The sequence below is a fragment of the Penaeus vannamei genome, chromosome 20 (assembly GCF_042767895.1).
Source record: "Penaeus vannamei isolate JL-2024 chromosome 20, ASM4276789v1, whole genome shotgun sequence".
Lineage (NCBI taxonomy): Eukaryota > Metazoa > Arthropoda > Malacostraca > Decapoda > Penaeidae > Penaeus > Penaeus vannamei.
Genome location: NC_091568.1, coordinates 5,459,125 through 5,484,124, shown reverse-complemented (window position 1 = coordinate 5,484,124; position 25,000 = coordinate 5,459,125). Strand labels below are relative to the sequence as shown.

Sequence of the window (25,000 nt, the reverse complement as noted above, 5' to 3'; positions counted from 1 at the left end):
TACACAAAGTTCTCTTCTCCTCTTTCACCCTTTTTCTGTCTCTTTCCTCCTCTTTCCCCTTTTTTTCCTTTCCCTTTCTCGCTCTGCCACCTCATCTCACTCCCAAATCTACCTTAAATTCCTTCCTCCTTTCTCACTTTAAGCCCTACATCCTCTTCCTCTTTTACTTCCCTTCCCTTCCCCTCCCCTTCCTCTCCCGTCCTTTATTTTTAATGTCCCACTTCCCCATCAATATGAGTGCGAAGGCGTAACGTGCAAAACACAAGCTGAAGTATGATACAGTAATAATAATAATGATAATATTAATAATTATGGTAATAATAATGATAATAATAATAATGATAATAATAATAATAACAATAATGATAATAATAATAATGATAATAATAACAATAATGGTAATAATAATGATAGTAATAATAATAACGATAATGATGATTATAACAATAACTATAATAATCATGATAATGATAATAGTATTAATGATAATGATTGTAATAATAAAAATGATAATGATGATACGAATAGTAATGATCATGTTAATAATGATAATGCTATTATCAATGATAATGATAATAATAATAATTATAATAAATGAAATAGTAATAATCATGATAATGATATAATAATACAATGACAATAGTATAATAATAACACTAACAACTATAATATAAATAATGTGGATGATAATAATTATGATGATAACAAAATGATAATCATGGTAATGATAAATGATACCTTTGCAGTATGATTCGAATAGATCTGCAATATGATGCTCTTGTGCGCGTGAGTATGTATGATTCTCTATTATTTATATTGCCAAATATCATCCCATTTCACATCTAAAACAATAGACTTGAATTCTACAGTCACAAGTAGAATCGTGATATATATATATATATATATATATATATATATATATATATATATATATATATATATATATATATATATATATATATATGAACATTATAACGTGTACGCAAAAATGAAAATGAAACTAGCCACAATAAGAATTGAAAATAAGCGTGACGTTTCGAACTCTTCACGAATTCCACTTCAGACAGAAACCGAAATGGATAAGTAAGGATAAGTCCGATATGCGAAGCTGAGCCTCGCCCGGCCTGTGCCGACTAATGTCGACTCGATCAACGTGTGTCAGCAAGTGCTGACGCGACAGAGCTTTTGTCCTTACCCACCGTGGTGCCCAGCCACAGCAGTAACCTCCGAGCGACAATTGCAACTTCTCGCGCCTGGGCGGGGCGCGAACCGCCGACCCTTCGCATGAGAGTACGGCACGTTACCACTGTACTAGTCTGGAGGCTAAACCGATATGGATAAGGATAAGGATAAGTCCGATATGCGAAGCTGAGCCTCTCCCGGGCTATGGGGGAGCCCGGCCTGTGCCGACAAATGTCGACTCGATCAACGTGTGTCAGCAAGTGCTGACGCGACAGAGGTCAGTCCTTACCCACCGCGGTGCCCAGCCACAGCAGTAACCTCCGGGCGACAATTGCAACTTCTCGCGCCTGGGCGGGGCGCGAACCGCCGACCCCTCGGGTGAGAGGCCGACACGTTACCACTGAACTAACCTGGAGGCTAACCGAAATAAGGATAAGGATGAGTCCGATATGCGAAGCTGAGCATCGCCCGGCCTGTGCCGACAAATGTCGACTCGATCAACGTGTGTCAGCGAGTGCTGACGCGACAGAGCTTAGTCCTTACCCCACCGTGGTGCCCAGCCACAGCAGTAACCTCCGGGCGACAATTGCAACGTCTCGCGCCTGGGCGGGGCGCGAACCGCCGACCCCTCGGATGAGAAGCCGACACGTTACCACTGTACTAGCCTGGAGGCTCTAACCGAAATGCATACCAGGAGTTTATATAGTGATAGAGAGACAGAAAGAACAGGATCTGAATCAGGTCTCAGGGGGAGAGTCAAGGTCGAGGAGTCTGGGGAAGGCTTTGCTAACAAGTGATGAGGTAATATCATCTAACCCCCATTGGCAAGCACTCAAGTTAAAATTAAGCAATTTTCTACTTAAGAGGGCTTCAATTATTTTTCTCTCGTACGAATTTGACGATCCATGAATTAATTTGGCGTCTTTCTAATTTAAATGATGTCTTTCGTCACGTAAATGAATAAAACAAGCTTTAGATTCTCTGGCGTATCTGACATCACGTCTATGTTCATTAATTCTTTTTTTTCAAAAGTTCTGCCGGTTTCGCCTATGTAAAATTTCGGGCAATCCTTGCAAGGAATCGTGTAAATACCTGGGGAGGTATCAAAAGCACTGCCTGCTAGTTATATTATGCCTAATCAAAGTATTGCGCAACGTGTTCGGGTAAGTAAAAACGATGTCAATGCCAGCTCCTTTAAGCATGCGGCGTTTTTCATCGAGGGACGGGTAGTAAGGAATAATTAAGAGATTTTTGGCACTGTCCTATTGCATCTTACAGGAATGATTATAAAATTTCCATTACGCCGATGAATGTGTCTGATTTAAGAAAAAACGACGATATACTAATTTTGAAAACGTCTCAAAAATAATGTCAAGCTCACGATCGATGAATTCGTCATCGCAAATCGTATAAGCCCCTCAGGAACATTGACGAGACAACTGATTTCTTAATAAAAAGCAGGTGATTCGAGAAAAAATGAAGATAATTAGCGGTGTGGGTGGGCTTACGATAAACTGAAAATTTAAGCGAGCCATGTACATTGTATAAAAGAACGTGGAGAAAACGTAATTTGCCTGCTGAGTCTTTCCATTCTACTTTAGAGTTAACAGTACGAGCGATGTTATTTAGTCTATTGAGAAAATCGAAATCTGAACGGTTCATTTGCCACATTCTGTCTATATAAACTTCAAAATTCTTTCCTGGTATCCATTTCGGTTTTTGTTGAAGAGTGTGTGTATAAATACATACATACATATTGATACATATACACACATATGTATATATATGTATATATATGTATATGCACAGATACACATAACACAGAAATAAGAATATATGCATGCGTTCTTGGTTGTGGCTAAGATCTTACATCAGTTCGCGATGTTAAGAATTTTACATTGAGTATTTTAGAATCATATATGTACTAGTAAGAAACTCGATGAAAAGAAGGATACTGAAATAGAAAACTTTGCTGGGATGTATTTTCATACTGGTTCACCGAATACAAGGGTAAGAGGAGAGAGAGTTACCTGACATGCATTTTCCAAAGTTCTAAGCCAAAAACATCACGCATGGACCGTGTTCCTCTTTGTCTCAAGCAGATTCTGCTTTCTCGGAGGTTTCGACCGTGGAAACAGAACCAACCTCAGAAGCCTTGTCTCCTTCGCCGGTGCAAACAAGGCAAGGCAGCTTCTTCTCGAGGGCAGCTCGGTACTTGGGGTGGCTGATGGCGTACACGATGGGGTTGTAGACGGCGTTGGCCTTGGCGAAGACGGAGCCCCAGATGGAGAACAGAGGAGTGACAATGGGCTTGTTGAACATGCCTCCCCAATTGATGATGAAGTAGGGGGTCCAGGCCATGAACCACAGGGTGACGGTCATGAGAGCAACCTTGGCCAGGCGGCACTCAGCAGAGGTTTTCTGATTTTCCTCATTTCTAAGAGACTTGACTCCCATCTTCTTGGCTTGTTCCCGCATGGCCTTCTCGTGGGCAGCAACAGCCTTGACGATGAAGGTGTAGCTGTAGATGATGTATGCGAGAGGAAAGAGGTACACCCATATGGAATAGACGTACAAGTAGCTCTTTGAAAGCTGAGTTTCTGTCAAGTAGTCCGTGCCACAAGCGGTCAAGTTACCCTCAGGCACGTAACGGTTCCAGCCAAAGAAGGGGGGAAGGCACCAGGCAATAGAGGCGACCCAGGTACCCGCAATCCTCAACATGGATCCACCTGATGTTAGTGGTTCAGCAGACACTCCTTTCACAATGACGTTATAGCGATCAGCGGTAATCCACACCATGGTCCAGATGGAAACGCATCCGAACAGAGAGCCCAGGAATCCGTAAATCTCACAGAAGAGAGCTCCCAGTGTCCAGGTCTGCCAGTAACACGAAACGACCATAGGTGGAAACATCGTGAACATCATCAGGAAGTCGGAGAGGGCCAGGTTGACGACCAATAGGTTAGCAGGCGTTCGGAGGGACTTGGTGTTCATGAAGACCCAGATGACGACGAAGTTTCCGGCCAGGGAGAGGGACCCCATGACCACGATCCAGAACCCAACCAGACTGTACCAGAGAGGGTTCATGGGAGGGAACTGGTACCAATGCTCATGGACCATGTGGAGGATCTCCTTGGCCGCAGTGTCAACCACTGTGTAGTTCCCATAGGGGTTGGTGGATGGTATGGGATTGTCTTCCATTTCTTGATTGTTCCACGACATCTGCTTGAAATATTTAATATGTTAGAGGTGTTAAGAACATTGACTATACATGCGATATTATATTTAGTGAATTACTATTGGATGATTAGTAAATATCAATATTAATAATACATATCACTGGGATGTAAAAGATTTTCCACAAATTAGGCTACAAATTTAACTCCCACAAAGTTCGTATACACAAAATGGTACCTCAAGACTAGAGCGTCTGAATCGAAGGCAATATTTTGAATACTACGCTTAGCTCAGATGCATCCGGCCGCTGTGGAACTTGCCAGGTAACTGAACTCAGTTTAGCAACCCAACCCTTAAATAGATAGACAGCTTAATACATTATTCAATTAAATGAATGATAACGTTAGTAATGATATAATTCTTGAACATTTATAAGAAGCCTTTTAAATTCCAGTTATCTAAAGGAGACCAATAAGCTTCGACGGCAGATAACTGATAGTGCTAAAAAAGTGCGCTTTATCTATTCTGTTTCCTTTCTTGGCATACAGACTTATAGATATGTCCCCGTGCACACGGAAGGGCACACATACACGCAGAAGCACACGCACACATATTTTCACACACACACACACACGTATATACACAAACACACATACACACACACCTATATAAATGATATATATATATATATGTATATATATATGTATGTATGTGTGTATACATATATATATACATATGTATGTATATACATATATATATGTATATATGCATATATATTTTTTTATTTATACATATGCACATATGTAAATATATATACATACATATCTATCTATCTATCTATATATATATATACACACACACACACGTGTGTATGTATATTCATATATATATATATATATATATATATATATATATATATATATATATATATATATATATTTATATATGTATATATAGGTGTATATTGTACACACACACACACATAGATAGATGTGTGTCTATGTACAATATATACATATGTGTATAAATACATACATACATGCATATATATATATATATATATATATATATATATATATTATATATATATTATATTATTTTAGCCTGATATTATAGATTGTAATGCTTGGTAATTGTATTTGCCTAGTTGTTAAATCCCTTTGTATTAATTTATGATAATTGAGAGAGAGAGAGAGAGAGAGAGAGAGAGAGAGAGAGAGAGAGAGAGAGAGAGAGAGAGAGAGAGAGAGAGAGAGAGAGAGAGAGAGAGAGAGAGAGAGAGAATGGAGATTATGTGGCGAGAAGAACATGCCATAATTTTCGTTGTTGCAAGATAATATTTTTTTCTTTATTTACTTATTTTAGTGGCCCATGGATACGGAAACGGAATACGTTATAAGTGACACTTCCAGTGTTACCAGTGAATAGTTTGAGAAGGAAATTATTTATTGCAGGGAAGTGTATGAGAGGAAATCATAATTAAAGGAATGGGAAAAATTGGTTCATGTCCTAGTAAAACTACGTGAAAAATACTGATAGAATAGGTGTGAGTTTCTCGATTCCGTCGCATGTATATCTTAAATTTATTTATTAAAATGATATTGATTCATAATTAGTAGGAAAAGGGAGGATATGAATTTAACCTTATACATATATTAAATTATTGGTTAATAAGGTTTCTATGACCGTTATAGTATTTAGCACACACTGAACAGAGGAATGAATTAATTCCTACCCCACGAGCCCTGATATATGTATACACACACACACACACACACACACACACACACACACACACACACACACACACACACACACACACACACACACACACACACATATATATATATATATATATATATATATATATATATATATATATATATATATATGTATGTATGTATCCCGATCGGAGAGATTATATCAGTGCGGTAGTGCATTATTCCATCTTTCATATATATATGTATATATATATATATATATATATATATATATATATATATATATATGTGTGTGTGTGTGTGTGTGTGTGTGTGTGTGTGTGTGTGTGTGTGTGTGTGTGTGTGTGTGTGTGTATAAAGGCCATGGATGCAATTTCTAGGGATATATTGTAGATATGTCAATATATCTTAAAACCTAAATGAGAGAATTTAAGGCGCTAGTAGGTGACAAGATCCATTCGTGGCAATGGAATTTACATAATGTAATTACCGGTTTCGATATTTAAGGCACCCACAACTTGCAAGCATTCAGTTATCGACGAGACCTCTCGCTGGACAGGCATGTCAAGATGCTTCTTCGGCTACTTTGCTTTTGCTTAGAAACGGAATGGACAGATCATTGTAACTTAACACAGGTCTATCTATTTGTACATATGTATAGTATATGTGTATATATCTATATACACATACATATGCACTGTATATATGCATATATTTCTCTCTCTCTCTCTCTCTCTCTCTCTCTCTCTCTCTCTCTCTCTCTCTCTCTCTCTCTCTCTGTATATATATATATATATATATATATATATATATATATATATATATATATATTAAACACACACACACATGTATATGCACATATGCATATGCATGTTTATCTATTTTGTTCTGTGAAGCCATGCTTCTCTGGAACTCTCTTGCATTTCCTTCACAATGGTCAATTTGGGTAAATTAGATTATATCCTGATATTTACGGTTGTGGCCAGAGCACAGGTGCAACAGTTCTGAGCTCCGGGTTAACTTAGAACAGGGGTCGGCAACCTTTGGAACATAGTGTGCCAGTTTATAACCAATGCCCGTTTTTTCAGCACTGTATACCCGTGTATTTTCCTGTACATGTATAATATATATGCAATATTTGTGTAGCATTTAGTATTCTTTGTAACAAAACAAACATATGTTTCATAATTTTCGATATACACTCACCATATCTGGACACACCGTAGTAAGGCTGCTGCGGTGGGGGCTGAGGGTATGACCATAATAATGAGACACACACACACACTCTCTCTCTCTCTCTGTCTCTTTCTCTCTCTCTCTCTCTCATTATTTTGCAGTTTAACATTTTTCTTTGCTCCTCTGAATCACATGTGCCATAGACAAGCGCTCTGTGTGCCAAAGGTTGCCGACCTCTACCTTAGAAGAACAATTCTTTTGTTCAAAGAGTTGGTATCAGGTTGGTATCATATACTCCTTACACAGACACACACGAATATACATACTCATATGTACATATGTACTCTGCTATGATATGAACTGAAATTGGATGATCATGCAATTCGAACTCGTCAAGAGCTCCTCATCAGACCATGCATATTCCAGAATCGCTATTATTCATCATCATTTTTATTTGTCAGATGAAGAACACGCACACATACATACAAACACACACACATATACACATACATACAGTATATATATATATATATATATATATATATATATATATATATATATATATATATATTTAATATCTATTTATCTATCTATCTATCTATATATTCATGTACATCCGTATTCATTTACACGAATATTTGTACCGAAAAAATGTAACTATATATGGCACGAAACTGAGATATACACACAAGTTTTAAAGCCATTCCACATTTCGCTTTTTATGTAGAGTTGTGCAGAGGAACCTCCATCCGATCGCCGGCTTTGGGGACGAAAGGAAGGAGATCCTCTTGGTTATTGGCACCAGTTACCTCCCCCGGTCCTGTAGCCTTGGTTTCTAGACGGTAGACGCCCCTCCTCGGCTGAGAACTTCGACGCCAGCGGGATCTTCACGAACTTCACTTCAATTTGATCGCTTGCTGATGGTCAGTTTCGCTATTTCTGACTTGTTGGTGCTTATCTTGGAGGCTTCTTACTGACAAACACACACACACACACACACACACACACACACATAGCACACACACACGCACACACACACATCACACACACACACACACACATACACACACGCACGCATGCACAACACACACACACACGTACAACACACACACACACGCACACACACACACACACGTACACACTGCTTGGGACACTATTTTTTTGAGTGTGTTGAACCACAAACGCCATGGCTTGGAAGTATAAATGAGCAGAGAAGGGAATCTCAAAACAGACGAAGGAAATTGATGTTAAAGAGGTCACCATGTAAATAAAGATTGTGAAATTTGAGGTGAATTTGTTTTTTTTAAAGTCCTCAAGTTCATTAAGACATGAGTAAGTCGCACAAAAATCTATTCCTTTATTATTTGCAGCCTTTTGAAATTGCTCATTCCATAAATAAAACGTCGTCTGAGAGAACCAGTGGCCCTTACTTAGACTAGCAACGGCGGGTCACTCCTGCCATAGCTTTGACCCAAGATCCTTGTCTTAAGCGGCCGGGAATAAGGAAGCCTATCCTCCATGCTACAGGAGACAACACGAAGAAAACGGGACACCACATAACCCAACGAATACAACATGTGTTTTGCTTTATTTGTCACTTTAAAGCTTTAAAAAAGAAACAAGAAAATCTTTTATATCATTATTCCTTTTTCAGACACTGCATATTAATCTATAAGAAGCTCCATAGAGATCAAACAGTATAGTGCCACGAATCAGCAGTGGAGATGGTTTTTAAAAAGATATAATTTTCCATATTTAGTTTTAGAATACGGTTAATTTTAAAAGATAATTTTCTTATCTTTTATTATCATATTTGTTAGTACTTTTTTATTGACTTCATTTTTAAGCAAACTGGAACCATGCCTTGGGGGTAATTTTGTTGTGATACTTGCTTTTTCTCTCAAATGCCATTGATATTGCCCACAAACATATTAAGAAATAATAGAAACGGTTCTTGTAGATAAGAAAACGTGCGAAAAGGATGGAAATAGTCAAGCGATCGGGGAAGATGAAACATTGTTATACTAAAAGAGAAATAGCGACTTTTGTAAAGGAAAGGAGCCCGTAAACATAGGTGTCATAGGGGTGAAGAAAATGAATGAATGAATAGAAAACGTGACACCGCCGCAGGCAATCTCAAGGTGGCGTAGTACGCCTAAATGTTGCCCACCCGTGGACTTTGTTTATTTCGTGAGCATTACTTATTATAAGATTCACATCCGTTTATTGCTTTCCACGGACTTTTCGTTAAACTTGCTATGCGAGCGAGACTAGCACACGTCTCCCCGGCCATAACACAGGCACGAGCACTACACACACATGTAGCTTTCTATCATTTAAATCATTCTTGATGAAGACGTCTCTTATTATGAAAACAGTGATATTATGGTTACAAAATATATAGTCATATATGAATCTCCCTCTCTATGTATATATATACACACGCACACAAATATATATATATATATATATATATATATATATATATATATATATATATACATATATATATACATATATATGTATTATATATATATATATAATATATATATATATATATATATATATATATATATATATATATATATATATATATATATATATATGCATATATGCACACACATACCTTCTACAAGGTTAATATATACATAAAAAAAAACGTACTACTTTGCCTGTAATATCAAAGGTTGGAATTGGCTCTGATGCCGCTTTTTTAGCCAGATTACAAATTATAATTAATCTGGGATAGTCATTGTGCTACAAGAACATTCGATATTTTGTTTGTATCAAAAAAGAAAGAAAACTAAACCTTCATCAGATATAAAATTCACCAAGGAACTTCTTAATACTTCCTATGGTATATTGGTAGGCTCTAGTATGATCTAATTAACAAACCCATTTACGAATGAGATGTTTGTTTCAGGCTATTAGGAAGTGACATATTATACAACAATACGACATATATCCATAAAACATGAATAGTATGTAAATTTCTTGCACCAGACGCTAAAAATAATAAAACAGACATACATACACACACACACACACACTACTTAGTGCGCTGTTAAAGGAACGACGATTCCTTTAACAATGCAACATGGTTCTCGAAGAGAAAAATGCTGCATCTACGATAAAAAAAGAGAGAAAAAATAAAGAAACAAAGAAAGAAAGTAAAGGACGGAGTCATTACAGCGACCTTCTGGAATTCAGAACGGAATGTTGCAATGAAAACAATATCCTTTGCTTATGAAAAAAAAGAAAAAAAAATCGTTAATTTTCTGTGCATTTTGAATGTGGATTTTTCGGCTGAATGTAAATGAAGTAGATTGATATTATCCGTAATTATCTTTTCAAAACTCGTATATATTGATTGGTATTACCCTCAAAGCAATAGGTACTTGTTATTTTCATCAGTTCCTGAAAGCAGGATCTTGTAAAGATTTTCTATAAAAAAAACATCTACAGTAAATTCCTTATATGGTCAGTGAATTATACAGTGGGAATTCTACAGTAGTGTTGCCATGTTTAAGTATTGTATAGTAATTGGAATATTGGTTTTGTTGAAACTTGTTAAAACATTCTCAACAGTTTAAAAATTTAAAAAGGTAATGGAATACTAATGGTTATGAACCATCTTCTTAAGAAGAAAATGGTATCAGAGAACATGATATGCAAACATGCAACAAAACATACCCGCAACGAGTAAGGATTTTTCGTTACATTTCGAGTCAAGGTAAACTCATCAGACAAAAAGAGAAAGAAAGAAAGAAAGAAAAGATAATGACACTAGTCTGATTCGAAATCCCACGATTTATTTACTTTCTTACTTGAAACGTTTAATGGTAGATTTTTAAATGTTTTAAACATTTCAATATTTTAATCCCACAAGGTATTCGCCACTAATGACCTTCGCTGTTGACGCGGCTGGTAATATAAGATACTTTATCAAAGCCTTTATTACTGTGGCAACATTGAATTTTATCTTCATGCGCATATCCCTGTGTTCGCATGAAAGCATGTATGCACACAAGTACACACACTTACAAATATAGACGTAGATATAAAACAAATACACATACACAAACTCACGCATTATGTATGCACAAAGAAACAAATGAGTTCATGTAGATCTGCATCTTTTGGTGGAAATGAATTGTTTTCTGAAGCTTCTTTATTCCTTAAGGAACGCTAATGAACTCCTTTTACAGTGACGGGATCAGGTTTAGGTAAATTGAATTATATCTTCCTACTTAAGAGCTGTCGCGTCTCGCCAGAGCGCAGTCACCTGTCAGGCGTTCCTACTCAGCAGAGGGATCTGAGCTCAAAGTAGTCCTTGGAAGAAGTTCTTTGGCTCAATAGCGGGGTCGTTCTAATAGAAAAGTAGGTACAGATATGCATTCGTGAAGTTTATAATGTTAATGCTTTGAAACATTCGCATACACTCATGCACATGTCCACATAGTTACACACGCATGTACCTATGTCTATAGATTTATATATGCATGTATAAACATATTTATACGTGTGCGTAACTATTCATATACATTGTGTACGTGCATACACGTGCACTTAGGCACTTTTCATTACATATATATGAATTTTATCGTCATCCTACAGTTCGTATTTCGTTGCTGATACATACATAGAGATCTATATATGGATGACGTATATATATCTGTATCTCTCTATCTCCATTTTGTATAAGTATGTATATAAACATAGACATATGAGGATATGCATTATATATGTATGCACAAATATTATATATATATATATATATATATATATATATATATATATATATATATATATATATATATATATAGGCATACATGAATGCATATCTAAATCTATCATATATATGTATATATGTATATATATATATATATATATATATGATGAGAGCATATATTTGTATACATATATACAAATAAATGTATATCATATATTTGCATGTGTATATATTCTCAGATATGTATAAATATATATTTTATGCATATGTGCAATCACATATATACATATATATTTTACGTTGTATATGTACGCATACATTACGTACACTTCAGCAGAATTTATTATATCTGTTTTACATTTCACTTTATGTAAGATTTATAGTAATGATATGCATATGTATTCATTTAATCTATATTTCGTGTTTCGCCACAGATGTCGTCGTGGAACAACCCGAATCCGGTCACCCAACTGGAATCCACCAATCCATATGGAAACTACACGGTGGTTGACACTGCACCGAAGGAGATTCTCCATATGGTGCATGAGCACTGGTACCAGTTCCCTCCCATGAATCCTCTTTGGTACGGCCTTGTTGGCTTCTGGATGGTTATCATGGGATGTCTCTCCATTGCTGGAAACTTCGTCGTCATCTGGGTCTTCATGAACACCAAATCTCTTCGATCGCCTGCTAATCTTCTGGTCGTCAATCTGGCCTTTTCCGACTTCTTGATGATGCTCACCATGTTCCCTCCTATGGTGGTGTCGTGTTACTGGCAGACATGGACTCTTGGGGCACTTTTCTGTGAGATCTATGCCTTCTTTGGTTCTCTTTTCGGTTGCGCTTCTATCTGGACCATGGTGTTCATCACTGCTGATCGATACAATGTCATTGTGAAAGGAGTTTCTGCTGAACCACTGACGTCTGGAGGTGCAATGCTAAGGATTGCTGGTACATGGTTCTTCGCCTTTGCTTGGTGCCTTCCACCATTCTTTGGCTGGAACCGTTATGTCCCCGAGGGTAACATGACTGCATGTGGAACTGACTATCTGACAGAATCGGAATTTTCTAAGAGTTACTTGTATGTGTACTCAGTTTGGGTGTACATCTTCCCTCTCTTCTACATCATCTACAGCTATACTTTCATTGTCAAGGCTGTTGCTGCTCACGAGAAGGGAATGCGAGAACAGGCCAAGAAGATGGGAGTCAAGTCGTTGAGGAGTGAGGAAGCCCAAAAGACCTCTGCTGAGTGTCGTCTGTGCAAGGTTGCTCTGATGACCGTCACCCTGTGGTTCATGGCCTGGACCCCCTACTTCGTCATCAACTGGGGAGGCATGTTCAACAAGCCCATGGTTACTCCTCTGTTCTCCATCTGGGGCTCCGTCTTCGCCAAGGCCAACGCCGTCTACAACCCCATCGTGTACGCCATCAGCCATCCCAAGTACCGAGCTGCCCTTGAGAAGAAGCTACCTTGCCTTGCCTGCAACACTGATGGCAGAGACGGTGGTGGTTCTGATGCTGGTTCTACTACCACTGCCGAAAGTGCTGAAAAGTCGGAATCCGCTTAAAAGGAGAGGCCTACGAATCCTGACAGCGAATATGAAAATCATATAATTTCTCTTTCATGTAACCCTTTATTTGCTGAACCGCAAATATATCCCAGCAATGATTTCTGTTTAATTTCCCTGCTTAAAGGAAATATGATTTATCCTTTTAGAGAAAGGAGATTTTATTACATCTGTAAAATGTATTATTCAAACTTTGTGAGGGTAATTCAGAGATATGAATGTATATGTACATATGCATTAATTCATACAAATATGTATATAAATATAAATGTACACACACACACACACACACACACACACACACACACACACATACATACGCAGAGACACACGCGCGCACGTATATGTATATCCATGTATAGTGTTTTTAAGTATATTTATATATACATGCATATATATCTATACATAATATATATTTATTCATGGATCTCCCTCTCTCTCTCTCTCTCTCTCTCTCTCTCTCTATATATATATATATATATATATATATATATATATACACACACAAATATATATATATATATATATGCATATATATATATATATGAATGTATGTATGTATGTATGTATGTATATATATGTATATGCAAATATGCACACACATACCTTCTACAAAGTTAATATGTACATTAAAAAAAAAAAAAAAAACGTTCTACTTTGCCTGTAATATGATAGGTTGGAATTGGCTCTGATGCTGCTTCTATAGCCAGATTACAAATTATAATGACTCTGGGATATTTATTCTGGTAAAAGAACATTCTATATTTTGTTTGTATTAAAAAAAGAAACAAACAAAGATAAAAAAAATGAACCTGGAATTTTCATCAAATATAAAATTCACCACGGGACTTCCTAATACTTCTTATAATGATAGGATCTAGGATGATATAATTAACAAACCCATTTATGAATATGTTTGTTCCAGGGTATTAGGAGGTGACATATATTATACATTACGACATATATCCATAAGACATGAATAGTATGTAAATTTCTTGCACCAGACGCTAAGAATAATAAAACAGACATACATACTCAGTCTACCTATTGCGTTGTTAATGGAATGACGATTTCTTCGACAATGCTACATGGTTATTAAAGAGAAAAATGCTGCATCTACGATAAAAAAGAGAAAGAAAAAAGAAATAAAATAAAAAGGATGTAGCCGTTACAACGACCTGGAATTCAGAACGGAATGTTGCAATGAAAACAACATCCTTTGCTTATGAAAAAAAAAAGAAATCGTTAATTTTTTTGTGCATTTTGAATGTGGATTTTCCGGCTGAATGTATGTACATGAAGTAGATTGATATTATCCGTAATTATCTTATTTCATTATTTCAAAAATCGCATATATTGATTAGCATTACCCTTGAAGCAATAAGTACTTGTGTTCTTGAAAGCAGGATCTTGTAAAGATTTTCTATAAAACATATCTACAGTAAATTCTTTATGTGGTCAGTGAACAATACAATAGGAATTCTACAGTAAAGTGTTGCCATGTATAAGTATTGTATAGTAATTAAGATTTTGGTTTTGTTAAAGCTTTGTTAAAACATTCTCAACAGTAAAATAAAAAAAAGAAAGAAATACGAATGGTTATGAACCATCTTATTTAAAAAGAAAATCGTATAAGAGCACATGATATGCAAAGGTGCAACAAAACATACCCACAACGAGTAAGGATTTTTCGTTACATTTCGAGTCAAGGTAAACTCATCAGACAAAAAGAGAAAGAAAAGAAAGAAAGAAAGAAAGAAAGAAAGAAACAAAGATAATGACACTAGTCTGATTCGAAATCCTACGATTTATTTACTTTCTTACTTGAAACGTTTAATGGTAGATTTTTAAATGTTTTAAACATTTCAATATTTTTATCCCACAAGGTATTCGCCACTAATGACCTTCGCTGTTGACGCGGCTGGTAATATAAAATATTCTATCAAAGCCTTTATTACTTTGGCAACATTGAATTTTATCTTCAAACGCATATCCCTGTGTTCGCATGAAAGCATGTATGCACACAAGCACACACACTTACAAATATAGACATAGATCTAAAACAAATACACTTACACAAACACGCATTATGTATGTACAAAGAAACAAATGAGTTCATGTGGATCTGCATCTTTTGGTGGAAATGAATTGTTTTCTGAAGCTTCTTTATTCCTTAAGGAACGCTAATGAACTCCTTTTACAGTGACGGGATCAGGTTTGGGTAAATTGAATTATATCTTCCTACTTAAGAGCTGTCGCGTCTCGCCAGAGCGCAGTCACCTGTCAGGCGTTCCTACTCAGCAGAGGGATCTGAGCTCAAAGTAGTCCTTGGAAGAAGTTCTTTGGCTCAATAGCGGGGTCGTTCTAATAGAAAAGTAGGTACAGATATGCATTCGTGAAGTTTATAATGTTAATGCTTTGAAACATTCGCATACACTCATGCACATGTCCACATAGTTACACACGCATGTACCTATGTCTATAGATTTATATATGCATGTATAAACATATTTATACGTGTGCGTAACTATTCATATACATTGTGTACGTGCATACACGTGCACTTAGGCACTTTTCATTACATATATATGAATTTTATCGTCATCCTACAGTTCGTATTTCGTTGCTGATACATACATAGAGATCTATATATGGATGACGTATATATATCTGTATCTCTCTATCTCCATTTTGTATAAGTATGTATATAAACATAGACATATGAGGATATGCATTATATATGTATGCACAAATATTATATATATATATATATATATATATATATATATATATATATATATATATATATATATATATATATATATATAGAGGCATACATGAATGCATATCTAAATCTATCATATATATGTATATATGTATATATATATATATATATATATATATATATATATATATATATATATATGATGAGAGCATATATTTGTATACATATATACAAATAAATGTATATCATATATTTGCATGTGTATATATTCTCAGATATGTATAAATATATATTTTATGCATATGTGCAATCACATATATACATATATATTTTACGTTGTATATGTACGCATACATTACGTACACTTCAGCAGAATTTATTATATCTGTTTTACATTTCACTTTATGTAAGATTTATAGTAATGATATGCATATGTATTCATTTAATCTATATTTCGTGTTTCGCCACAGATGTCGTCGTGGAACAACCCGAATCCGGTCACCCAACTGGAATCCACCAATCCATATGGAAACTACACGGTGGTTGACACTGCACCGAAGGAGATTCTCCATATGGTGCATGAGCACTGGTACCAGTTCCCTCCCATGAATCCTCTTTGGTACGGCCTTGTTGGCTTCTGGATGGTTATCATGGGATGTCTCTCCATTGCTGGAAACTTCGTCGTCATCTGGGTCTTCATGAACACCAAATCTCTTCGATCGCCTGCTAATCTTCTGGTCGTCAATCTGGCCTTTTCCGACTTCTTGATGATGCTCACCATGTTCCCTCCTATGGTGGTGTCGTGTTACTGGCAGACATGGACTCTTGGGGCACTTTTCTGTGAGATCTATGCCTTCTTTGGTTCTCTTTTCGGTTGCGCTTCTATCTGGACCATGGTGTTCATCACTGCTGATCGATACAATGTCATTGTGAAAGGAGTTTCTGCTGAACCACTGACGTCTGGAGGTGCAATGCTAAGGATTGCTGGTACATGGTTCTTCGCCTTTGCTTGGTGCCTTCCACCATTCTTTGGCTGGAACCGTTATGTCCCCGAGGGTAACATGACTGCATGTGGAACTGACTATCTGACAGAATCGGAATTTTCTAAGAGTTACTTGTATGTGTACTCAGTTTGGGTGTACATCTTCCCTCTCTTCTACATCATCTACAGCTATACTTTCATTGTCAAGGCTGTTGCTGCTCACGAGAAGGGAATGCGAGAACAGGCCAAGAAGATGGGAGTCAAGTCGTTGAGGAGTGAGGAAGCCCAAAAGACCTCTGCTGAGTGTCGTCTGTGCAAGGTTGCTCTGATGACCGTCACCCTGTGGTTCATGGCCTGGACCCCCTACTTCGTCATCAACTGGGGAGGAATGTTCAACAAGCCCATGGTTACTCCTCTTTTCTCCATCTGGGGTTCCGTCTTCGCCAAGGCCAACGCCGTCTACAACCCCATCGTGTACGCCATCAGCCACCCCAAGTACCGAGCTGCCCTTGAGAAGAAGCTACCTTGCCTTGCCTGCAACACTGATGGCAGAGACGGTGGTGGTTCTGATGCTGGTTCTACTACTACTGCCGAAAGTGCTGAGAAGTCGGAATCCGCTTAAAAGGAGAGGCCTACGAATCCTGACAGCGAATATGAAAATTATATAATTTCTCTTTCATGTAACCCCTTTATTTGCTGAACCGCAAATATATCCCAGCAATGATTTCTGTTTAATTTCCCTGCTTAAAGGAAATAAGATTTATCCTTTTAGAGAAAGGAGATTTTATTACATCTGTAAAATGTATTATCCAAACTTTGTAAGGGTAATTCAGAGATATGAATGTATATGTACATATGCATTAATTCATACAAATATGTATATAAATATAAATGTACACACACACACACACACACACATACATACGCAGACACACACGCGCGCACGCATACGTATATCCATGTATAGTGTTTTTAAGTATATTTATATATACATGCATATATATCTATACATAATATATATTTACATATGGATCTCCCTCTCTCTCTCTCTCTCTCTCTCTCTCTCTCTCTCTCTATATATATATATATATATATATATATATATATATACACACACAAATATATATATATATATATACATATATATATGTATATATATATGAATGTATGTATGTATGTATGTATGTATATATATGTATATGCAAATATGCACACACATACCTTCTACAAAGTTAATATGTACATTAAAAAAAGAAAAAAAAAAACGTTCTACTTTGCCTGTAATATGATAGGTTGGAATTGGCTCTGATGCTGCTTCTATAGCCAGATTACAAATTATAATGAATCTGGGATATTTATTGTGGTAAAAGAACATTCTATATTTTGTTTGTATTAAAGAAAGAAAGAAAGAAACAAAGATAAAAAAACTGAACCTGGAAATTTCATCAAATATAAAATTCACCAAGGGACTTTTTAATACTTCCTATAATGATAGGATCTAGGATGATATAATTAACAAACCCATTTATGAATGAGTATGTTTGTTCCAGGGTATTAGGAGGTGACATATATTATACAACATTACGACATATATCCATAAGACATAACTAGTATGTAAATTTCTTGCACCAGACGCTAAGAATAATAAAACAGACATACATACACAGTCTACCTATTGCGTTGTTAATGGAATGACGATTTCTTTGACAATGCTACATGGTTATTAAAGAGAAAATGCTGCATCTACGATAAAAAAGAGAAAGAAAAAAGAAAGAAAATAAAAAGGATGTAGCCGTTACAACGACCTGGAATTCAGAACGGAATGTTGCAATGAAAACAACATCCTTTGCTTATGAAAAAAAAGAAATCGTTAATTTTTTGTGCATTTTGAATGTGGATTTTCCGGCTGAATGTAAATGAAGATTGATATTATCCGTAATTATCTTATTTCATTATTCTAAAAATCGTATATATTGATTAGCATTACCCTTGAAACAATAAGTACTTGTGTTCTTGAAAGCAGGATCTTGTAAAGATTTTCTATAAAACATATCTACAGTAAATTCTTTATGTGGTCAGTGAACAATACAATAGGAATTCTACAGTAAAGTGTTGTCATGCATAAGTATTGTAAAGTAATTAGGATTTTGGTTTTGTTAAAGCTTTGTTAAAACATTCTCAACAGTAAAAAAAGAAAGAAATACGAATGGTTATGAACCATCTTTTTAAGAAGAAAATCGTATAAGAGCACATGATATGCAAACGTGCAACGAAACATACCCACAACGAGAAATGATTTTTCGTTACATTTCGAGTCAAGGTAAACTCATCAGACAAAAAGAGAAAGAAAGAAAGAAAGAAAGAAAGAAAGAAAAGATAATGACACTAGTCTGATTCGAAATCCCACGATTTATTTACTTTTTTTACTTGAAACGTTTAATGGTAGATTTTTAAACGTTTTAAACATTTCAATATTTTAATCCCACAACGTATTCGCCACTAATGACCTTCGCTGTTGACGCGGCTGGTAATATAAAATATTCTATCAAAGCCTTTATTACTTTGGCAACATTGAATTTTATCTTCATGCGCATATTCCTGTGTTCGCATGAAAGCATGCATGCACACAAGCACACACACTTACAAATATAGACATAGATATAAAACAATTACACATAAACTCACACATTATGTATGTACAAAGAAACAAATGAGTTCATGTAAATCTGCATCTTTTGGTGGAAATGAATTTTTTTCTGAAGCTTCTTTATTCCTCAAGGAACACTAATGAACTCCTTTTACAGTGACGGGATCAGGTTTGGGTAAATTGAATTATATCTTCCTACTTAAGAGCTGTCGCGTCTCGCCAGAGCGCAGTCACCTGTCAGGCGTTCCTACTCAGCAGAGGGATCTGAGCTCAAAGTAGTCCTTGGAAGAAGTTCTTTGGCTCAATAGCGGGGTCGTTCTAATAGAAAAGTAGGTACAGATATGCATTCGTGAAGTTTATAATGTTAATGTTTTGAAACATTCGCATACACTCATGCACATGTCCACACACTCACACACGCATGTACCTGTCTATAAATTTATATATGGATGTATAAATATATAATTATACGTGTGTGCGTAACTATTTATATACATTGTGTACGTGCATACACGTGCACTTAGGCAGTTTTCATTACATATATATGAATTTTATCGTCATCCTACAGTTCGTATTTCGTTGCTGATACATACATAGAGATCTATATATGGATGATGTATATATATCTGTATCTCTCTATCTCCATTTTGTATAAGTATGCATATAAGCATAGACATATGAGGATATGCATTATATATATGCACAAATATATTATAAACATACATATATATATATATATATATATATATATATATATATATATATATATATAGGCATACACATATGCACATCTAAATCTATCATATATATGTATATATGTATATATATATATATATATATATATATATATATATATATATAATGAGAGCATATATTTGTATACATATATGCAAATAAATGTATATCATATATATTTGCATAATGTGTATATATTCTCAGATATGTATAAATATGTATATTATGCATATGTGCAATCACATACTTATATACATATATACTTTACGTTGTATATATACGCATACATTACGTATACTTCAGCAGATTTCATTATATCTGTTTTACATTTCACTTTATGTAAGATTTATAGTAATGATATGCATATGTATTCACTTAATCTATATTTCGTGTTTCGCCACAGATGTCGTCGTGGAACAACCCGAATCCGGTCACCCAACTGGAATCCACCAATCCATATGGAAACTACACGGTGGTTGACACTGCGCCCAAGGAGATTCTCCATATGGTGCATGAGCACTGGTACCAGTTCCCTCCCATGAATCCTCTTTGGTACGGCCTTGTTGGCTTCTGGATGGTTATCATGGGATGTCTCTCCATTGCTGGAAACTTCGTCGTCATCTGGGTCTTCATGAACACCAAATCTCTCCGATCGCCTGCTAATCTTCTGGTCGTCAATCTGGCCTTTTCCGACTTCTTGATGATGCTCACCATGTTCCCTCCTATGGTGGTGTCGTGTTACTGGCAGACATGGACTCTTGGGGCACTTTTCTGTGAGATTTATGCCTTTTTTGGTTCTCTTTTTGGTTGCGCTTCTATCTGGACCATGGTGTTCATCACTGCTGATCGATACAATGTCATTGTGAAAGGAGTATCTGCTGAACCACTGACGTCTGGAGGTGCAATGCTAAGGATTGCTGGTACATGGTTCTTCGCCTTTGCTTGGTGCCTTCCACCTTTCTTTGGCTGGAACCGTTATGTCCCCGAGGGTAACATGACTGCATGTGGAACTGACTATCTGACAGAATCGGAATTTTCTAAGAGTTACTTGTATGTGTACTCAGTTTGGGTGTACATCTTCCCTCTCTTCTACATCATCTACAGCTATACTTTCATTGTCAAGGCTGTTGCTGCTCACGAGAAGGGAATGCGAGAACAGGCCAAGAAGATGGGAGTCAAGTCGTTGAGGAGTGAGGAAGCCCAAAAGACCTCTGCTGAGTGTCGTCTGTGCAAGGTTGCTCTGATGACTGTCACCCTGTGGTTCATGGCCTGGACCCCCTACTTCGTCATCAACTGGGGAGGAATGTTTAACAAGCCCATGGTTACTCCTCTGTTCTCCATCTGGGGCTCCGTCTTCGCCAAGGCCAACGCCGTCTACAACCCCATCGTGTACGCCATCAGCCACCCCAAGTACCGAGCTGCCCTTGAGAAGAAGCTGCCTTGCCTTGCCTGCAACACTGAGGGCAGAGACGGTGGTGGTTCTGATGCTGGTTCTACTACCACTGCTGAAAGTGCTGAAAAGTCGGAATCCGCTTAAAAAGAGAGGCTTACGAATCCTGACAGCGAATATGAAAAAGACATAATTTCTCTTTCATGTAACCCCTTTATTTGCTGAACCGCAAATATATCCCAGCAATGATTTCTGTTTAATTTCCCTGCTTAAAGGAAATAAGATTGATCCTTTTAGAGAAAGGAGATTTGATTACATCTGTAAAATGTATTATTCAAACTTTGTGAGGGTAATTCAGAGGTATGAATGTATATGTATATATGCATTAATTCATACAAATATGTATATAAATATAAATGTACACACACACACACACACACATACGCAGACACACACGCGCGCACGTATATGTATATCCATGTATAGTTTTTTTAAAGTATATTTATATAATGCATATATATATATATATATATATATATATATATATATATATATATATGTATATATATACATAATATGTATTCATAAATGGATCTCCCTCTCTCTCTCTCTCTCTCTCTCTCTCTCTCTATATATATATATATATATATATATATATATATATATATATATATACACACACACACACACAAATATATATATATATATATATATATATATATATATATATATATATATATATGTATGTATGTATCTATGTATGTATGTATATATATATGGATATGCAAATATGTACACACATACCTTCTACAAAGTTAATATGTAAATTAAAATAAAAAAACGTACTACTTTGCCTGTAGTATGAAAGGTTGGAAATGGCTCTGATGCTGCTTCTATAGCCAGATTACAAATTATAATGAATCTGGGATATTTATTGTGCTAAAAGAACATTCTATATTTTGTTTGTATTAAAGAAAGAAAGAAAGAAAGAAAGAAAAACAACCTGGAAATTTAATTGAATATAAAATTCACTATGGGACTTCTTAATACTTCCTATAATGATAGGATCTAGGATGATATAATTAACAAGGGTATTAGGAGGTGACATATATTATACAACATTACGACATATATCCATAAGACATGACTAGTATGTAAATTTCTTGCACCAGACGCTAAGAATAATCAAACAGACATACATACACAGTCTACCTATTGCGTTGTTAATGGAATGACGATTTCTTCGACAATGCTACATGGTTATTAAAGAGAAAAATGCTGCTTCTACGATAAAAAAGAGAAAGAAAAAAAAAAAATAAAAAGGATGTAGCCGTTACAACGACCTGGAATTCAGAACGGAATGTTGCAATGAAAACAATATGCTTTGCTTATGAAATAAAGAAAAAGAAATCGTTAATTTTTTGTGCATTTTCAATGTGGATTTTCCGGCTGAATGTAAATGAAGTAGATTGATATTATCCGTAATTATTTCATTATTTCAAAAATCGCATATATTGATTAGCATTACCCTTGAAGCAATAAGTACTTGTGTTCTTGAAAGCAGGATCTTGTAAAGATTTTCTATAAAACATATCTACAGTAAATTCTTTATGTGGTCAGTGAACAATACAATAGGAATTCTACAGTAAAGTGTTGCCATGTATAAATATTGTATAGTAATTAGGGTTTTTGTTTTGTTAAAGCTTTGTTAAAACACTCAACAGTAAAAAAAAGAAAGAAAAAAAGAAAGAAATACGAATGGTTATGAACCATCTTTTTTTTATTTTATTTATTTTTTTTTATTTTTTTTATTTTTTAAAGAAAATCGTATAAGAGCACATGATATGCAAACGTGCAAAGAAACATACCCACAACGAGTAAGGATTTTTCGTTACATTTCGAGTCAAGGTAAACTCATCAGACAAAAAGAGAAAGAAAGAAAGAAAGAAAGAAAGAAAAGAGATAATGACACTAGTCTGATTCGAAATCCCACGATTTATTTACTTTCTTACTTGAAACGTTTAATGGTAGATTTTTTAATGTTTTAAACATTTCAATTTTTAATCCCACAAGGTATTCGCCACTAATGACCTTCGCTGTTGACGCGGCTGGTAATATAAAATATTCTATCAAAGCCTTTATTACTTTGGCAACATTGAATTTTATCTTCATGCGCATATCCCTGTGTTCGCATGAAAGCATGCGTGCACACAAGCACACACACTTACAAATATAGACATAGATATAAAACAAATACACATACACAAACTCACGCATTATGTATGTACAAAGAAACAAATGAGTTCGTGTAGATCTGCATCTTTTGGTGGAAATGAATTGTTTTCTGAAGCTTCTTTATTCCTGAAGGAACGCTAATGAACTCCTTTTACAGTGACGGGATCAGGTTTAGGTAAATTGAATTATATCTTCCTACTTAAGAGCTGTCGCGTCTCGCCAGAGCGCAGTCAGCTGTCAGGCGTTCCTACTCAGCAGAGGGATCTGAGCTCAAAGTAGTCCTTGGAAGAAGTTCTTTGGCTCAATAGCGGGGTCGTTCTAATAGAAAAGTAGGTACAGATATGCATTCGTGAAGTTTATAGTGTTAATGTTTTGAAACATTCGCATGCACTCATGCACATGTCCACACACTCACACACGCATGTACCTATGTCTATAAATTTATATATGCATGTATAAATATATTTATACGTGTGCGTAACTATTCATATACATTGTGTACGTGCATACACGTGCACTTAGGCACTTTTCATTACATATATATGAATTTTATCGTCATCCTACAGTTCGTATTTCCTTGCTGATACATACATAGAGATCTATATATGGATGATGTATATATATCTGTATCTCTCTCTCTCCATTTTGTATAAGTATGCATATAAACATAGACATATGAGGATATGCATTATATATATGCACAAATATATTATATATATATATAATATAT

At 35.7% G+C, this 25,000-nt stretch overlaps 4 protein-coding genes across 4 annotated transcripts; 3 read left to right on the top strand and 1 right to left on the bottom strand.

Moving 5' to 3' along the window:
* Positions 1–3,149: 3,149 nt before the first annotated feature.
* Positions 3,150–4,702, bottom strand: LOC113818638 (rhodopsin). Its single transcript, XM_027370827.2, has 2 exons — positions 4,597–4,702; positions 3,150–4,404 (listed from the first exon to the last, which is right to left on the bottom strand). The coding sequence occupies exon 2, from the start codon at positions 4,402–4,404 to the stop codon at positions 3,277–3,279; it is 1,128 nt and encodes a 375-aa protein (XP_027226628.2). The 5' UTR covers positions 4,597–4,702; the 3' UTR covers positions 3,150–3,276.
* A 7,720-nt stretch (positions 4,703–12,422) lies between these two features.
* Positions 12,423–13,609, top strand: LOC113818659 (rhodopsin-like). The gene has a single exon (XM_070135648.1). It carries the CDS (start codon positions 12,423–12,425, stop codon positions 13,554–13,556), a length of 1,134 nt encoding a protein of 377 aa, XP_069991749.1. The 3' UTR covers positions 13,557–13,609.
* Positions 13,610–16,751: 3,142 nt separating this feature from the next.
* LOC113818637 (rhodopsin) lies at positions 16,752–17,885 on the top strand. Its single transcript, XM_027370826.2, has one exon. It carries the CDS (start codon positions 16,752–16,754, stop codon positions 17,883–17,885), a length of 1,134 nt encoding a protein of 377 aa, XP_027226627.1.
* A 3,163-nt stretch (positions 17,886–21,048) lies between these two features.
* LOC113818636 (rhodopsin) lies at positions 21,049–22,182 on the top strand. Its single transcript, XM_027370825.2, has one exon. It carries the CDS (start codon positions 21,049–21,051, stop codon positions 22,180–22,182), a length of 1,134 nt encoding a protein of 377 aa, XP_027226626.2.
* Positions 22,183–25,000: the final 2,818 nt, after the last annotated feature.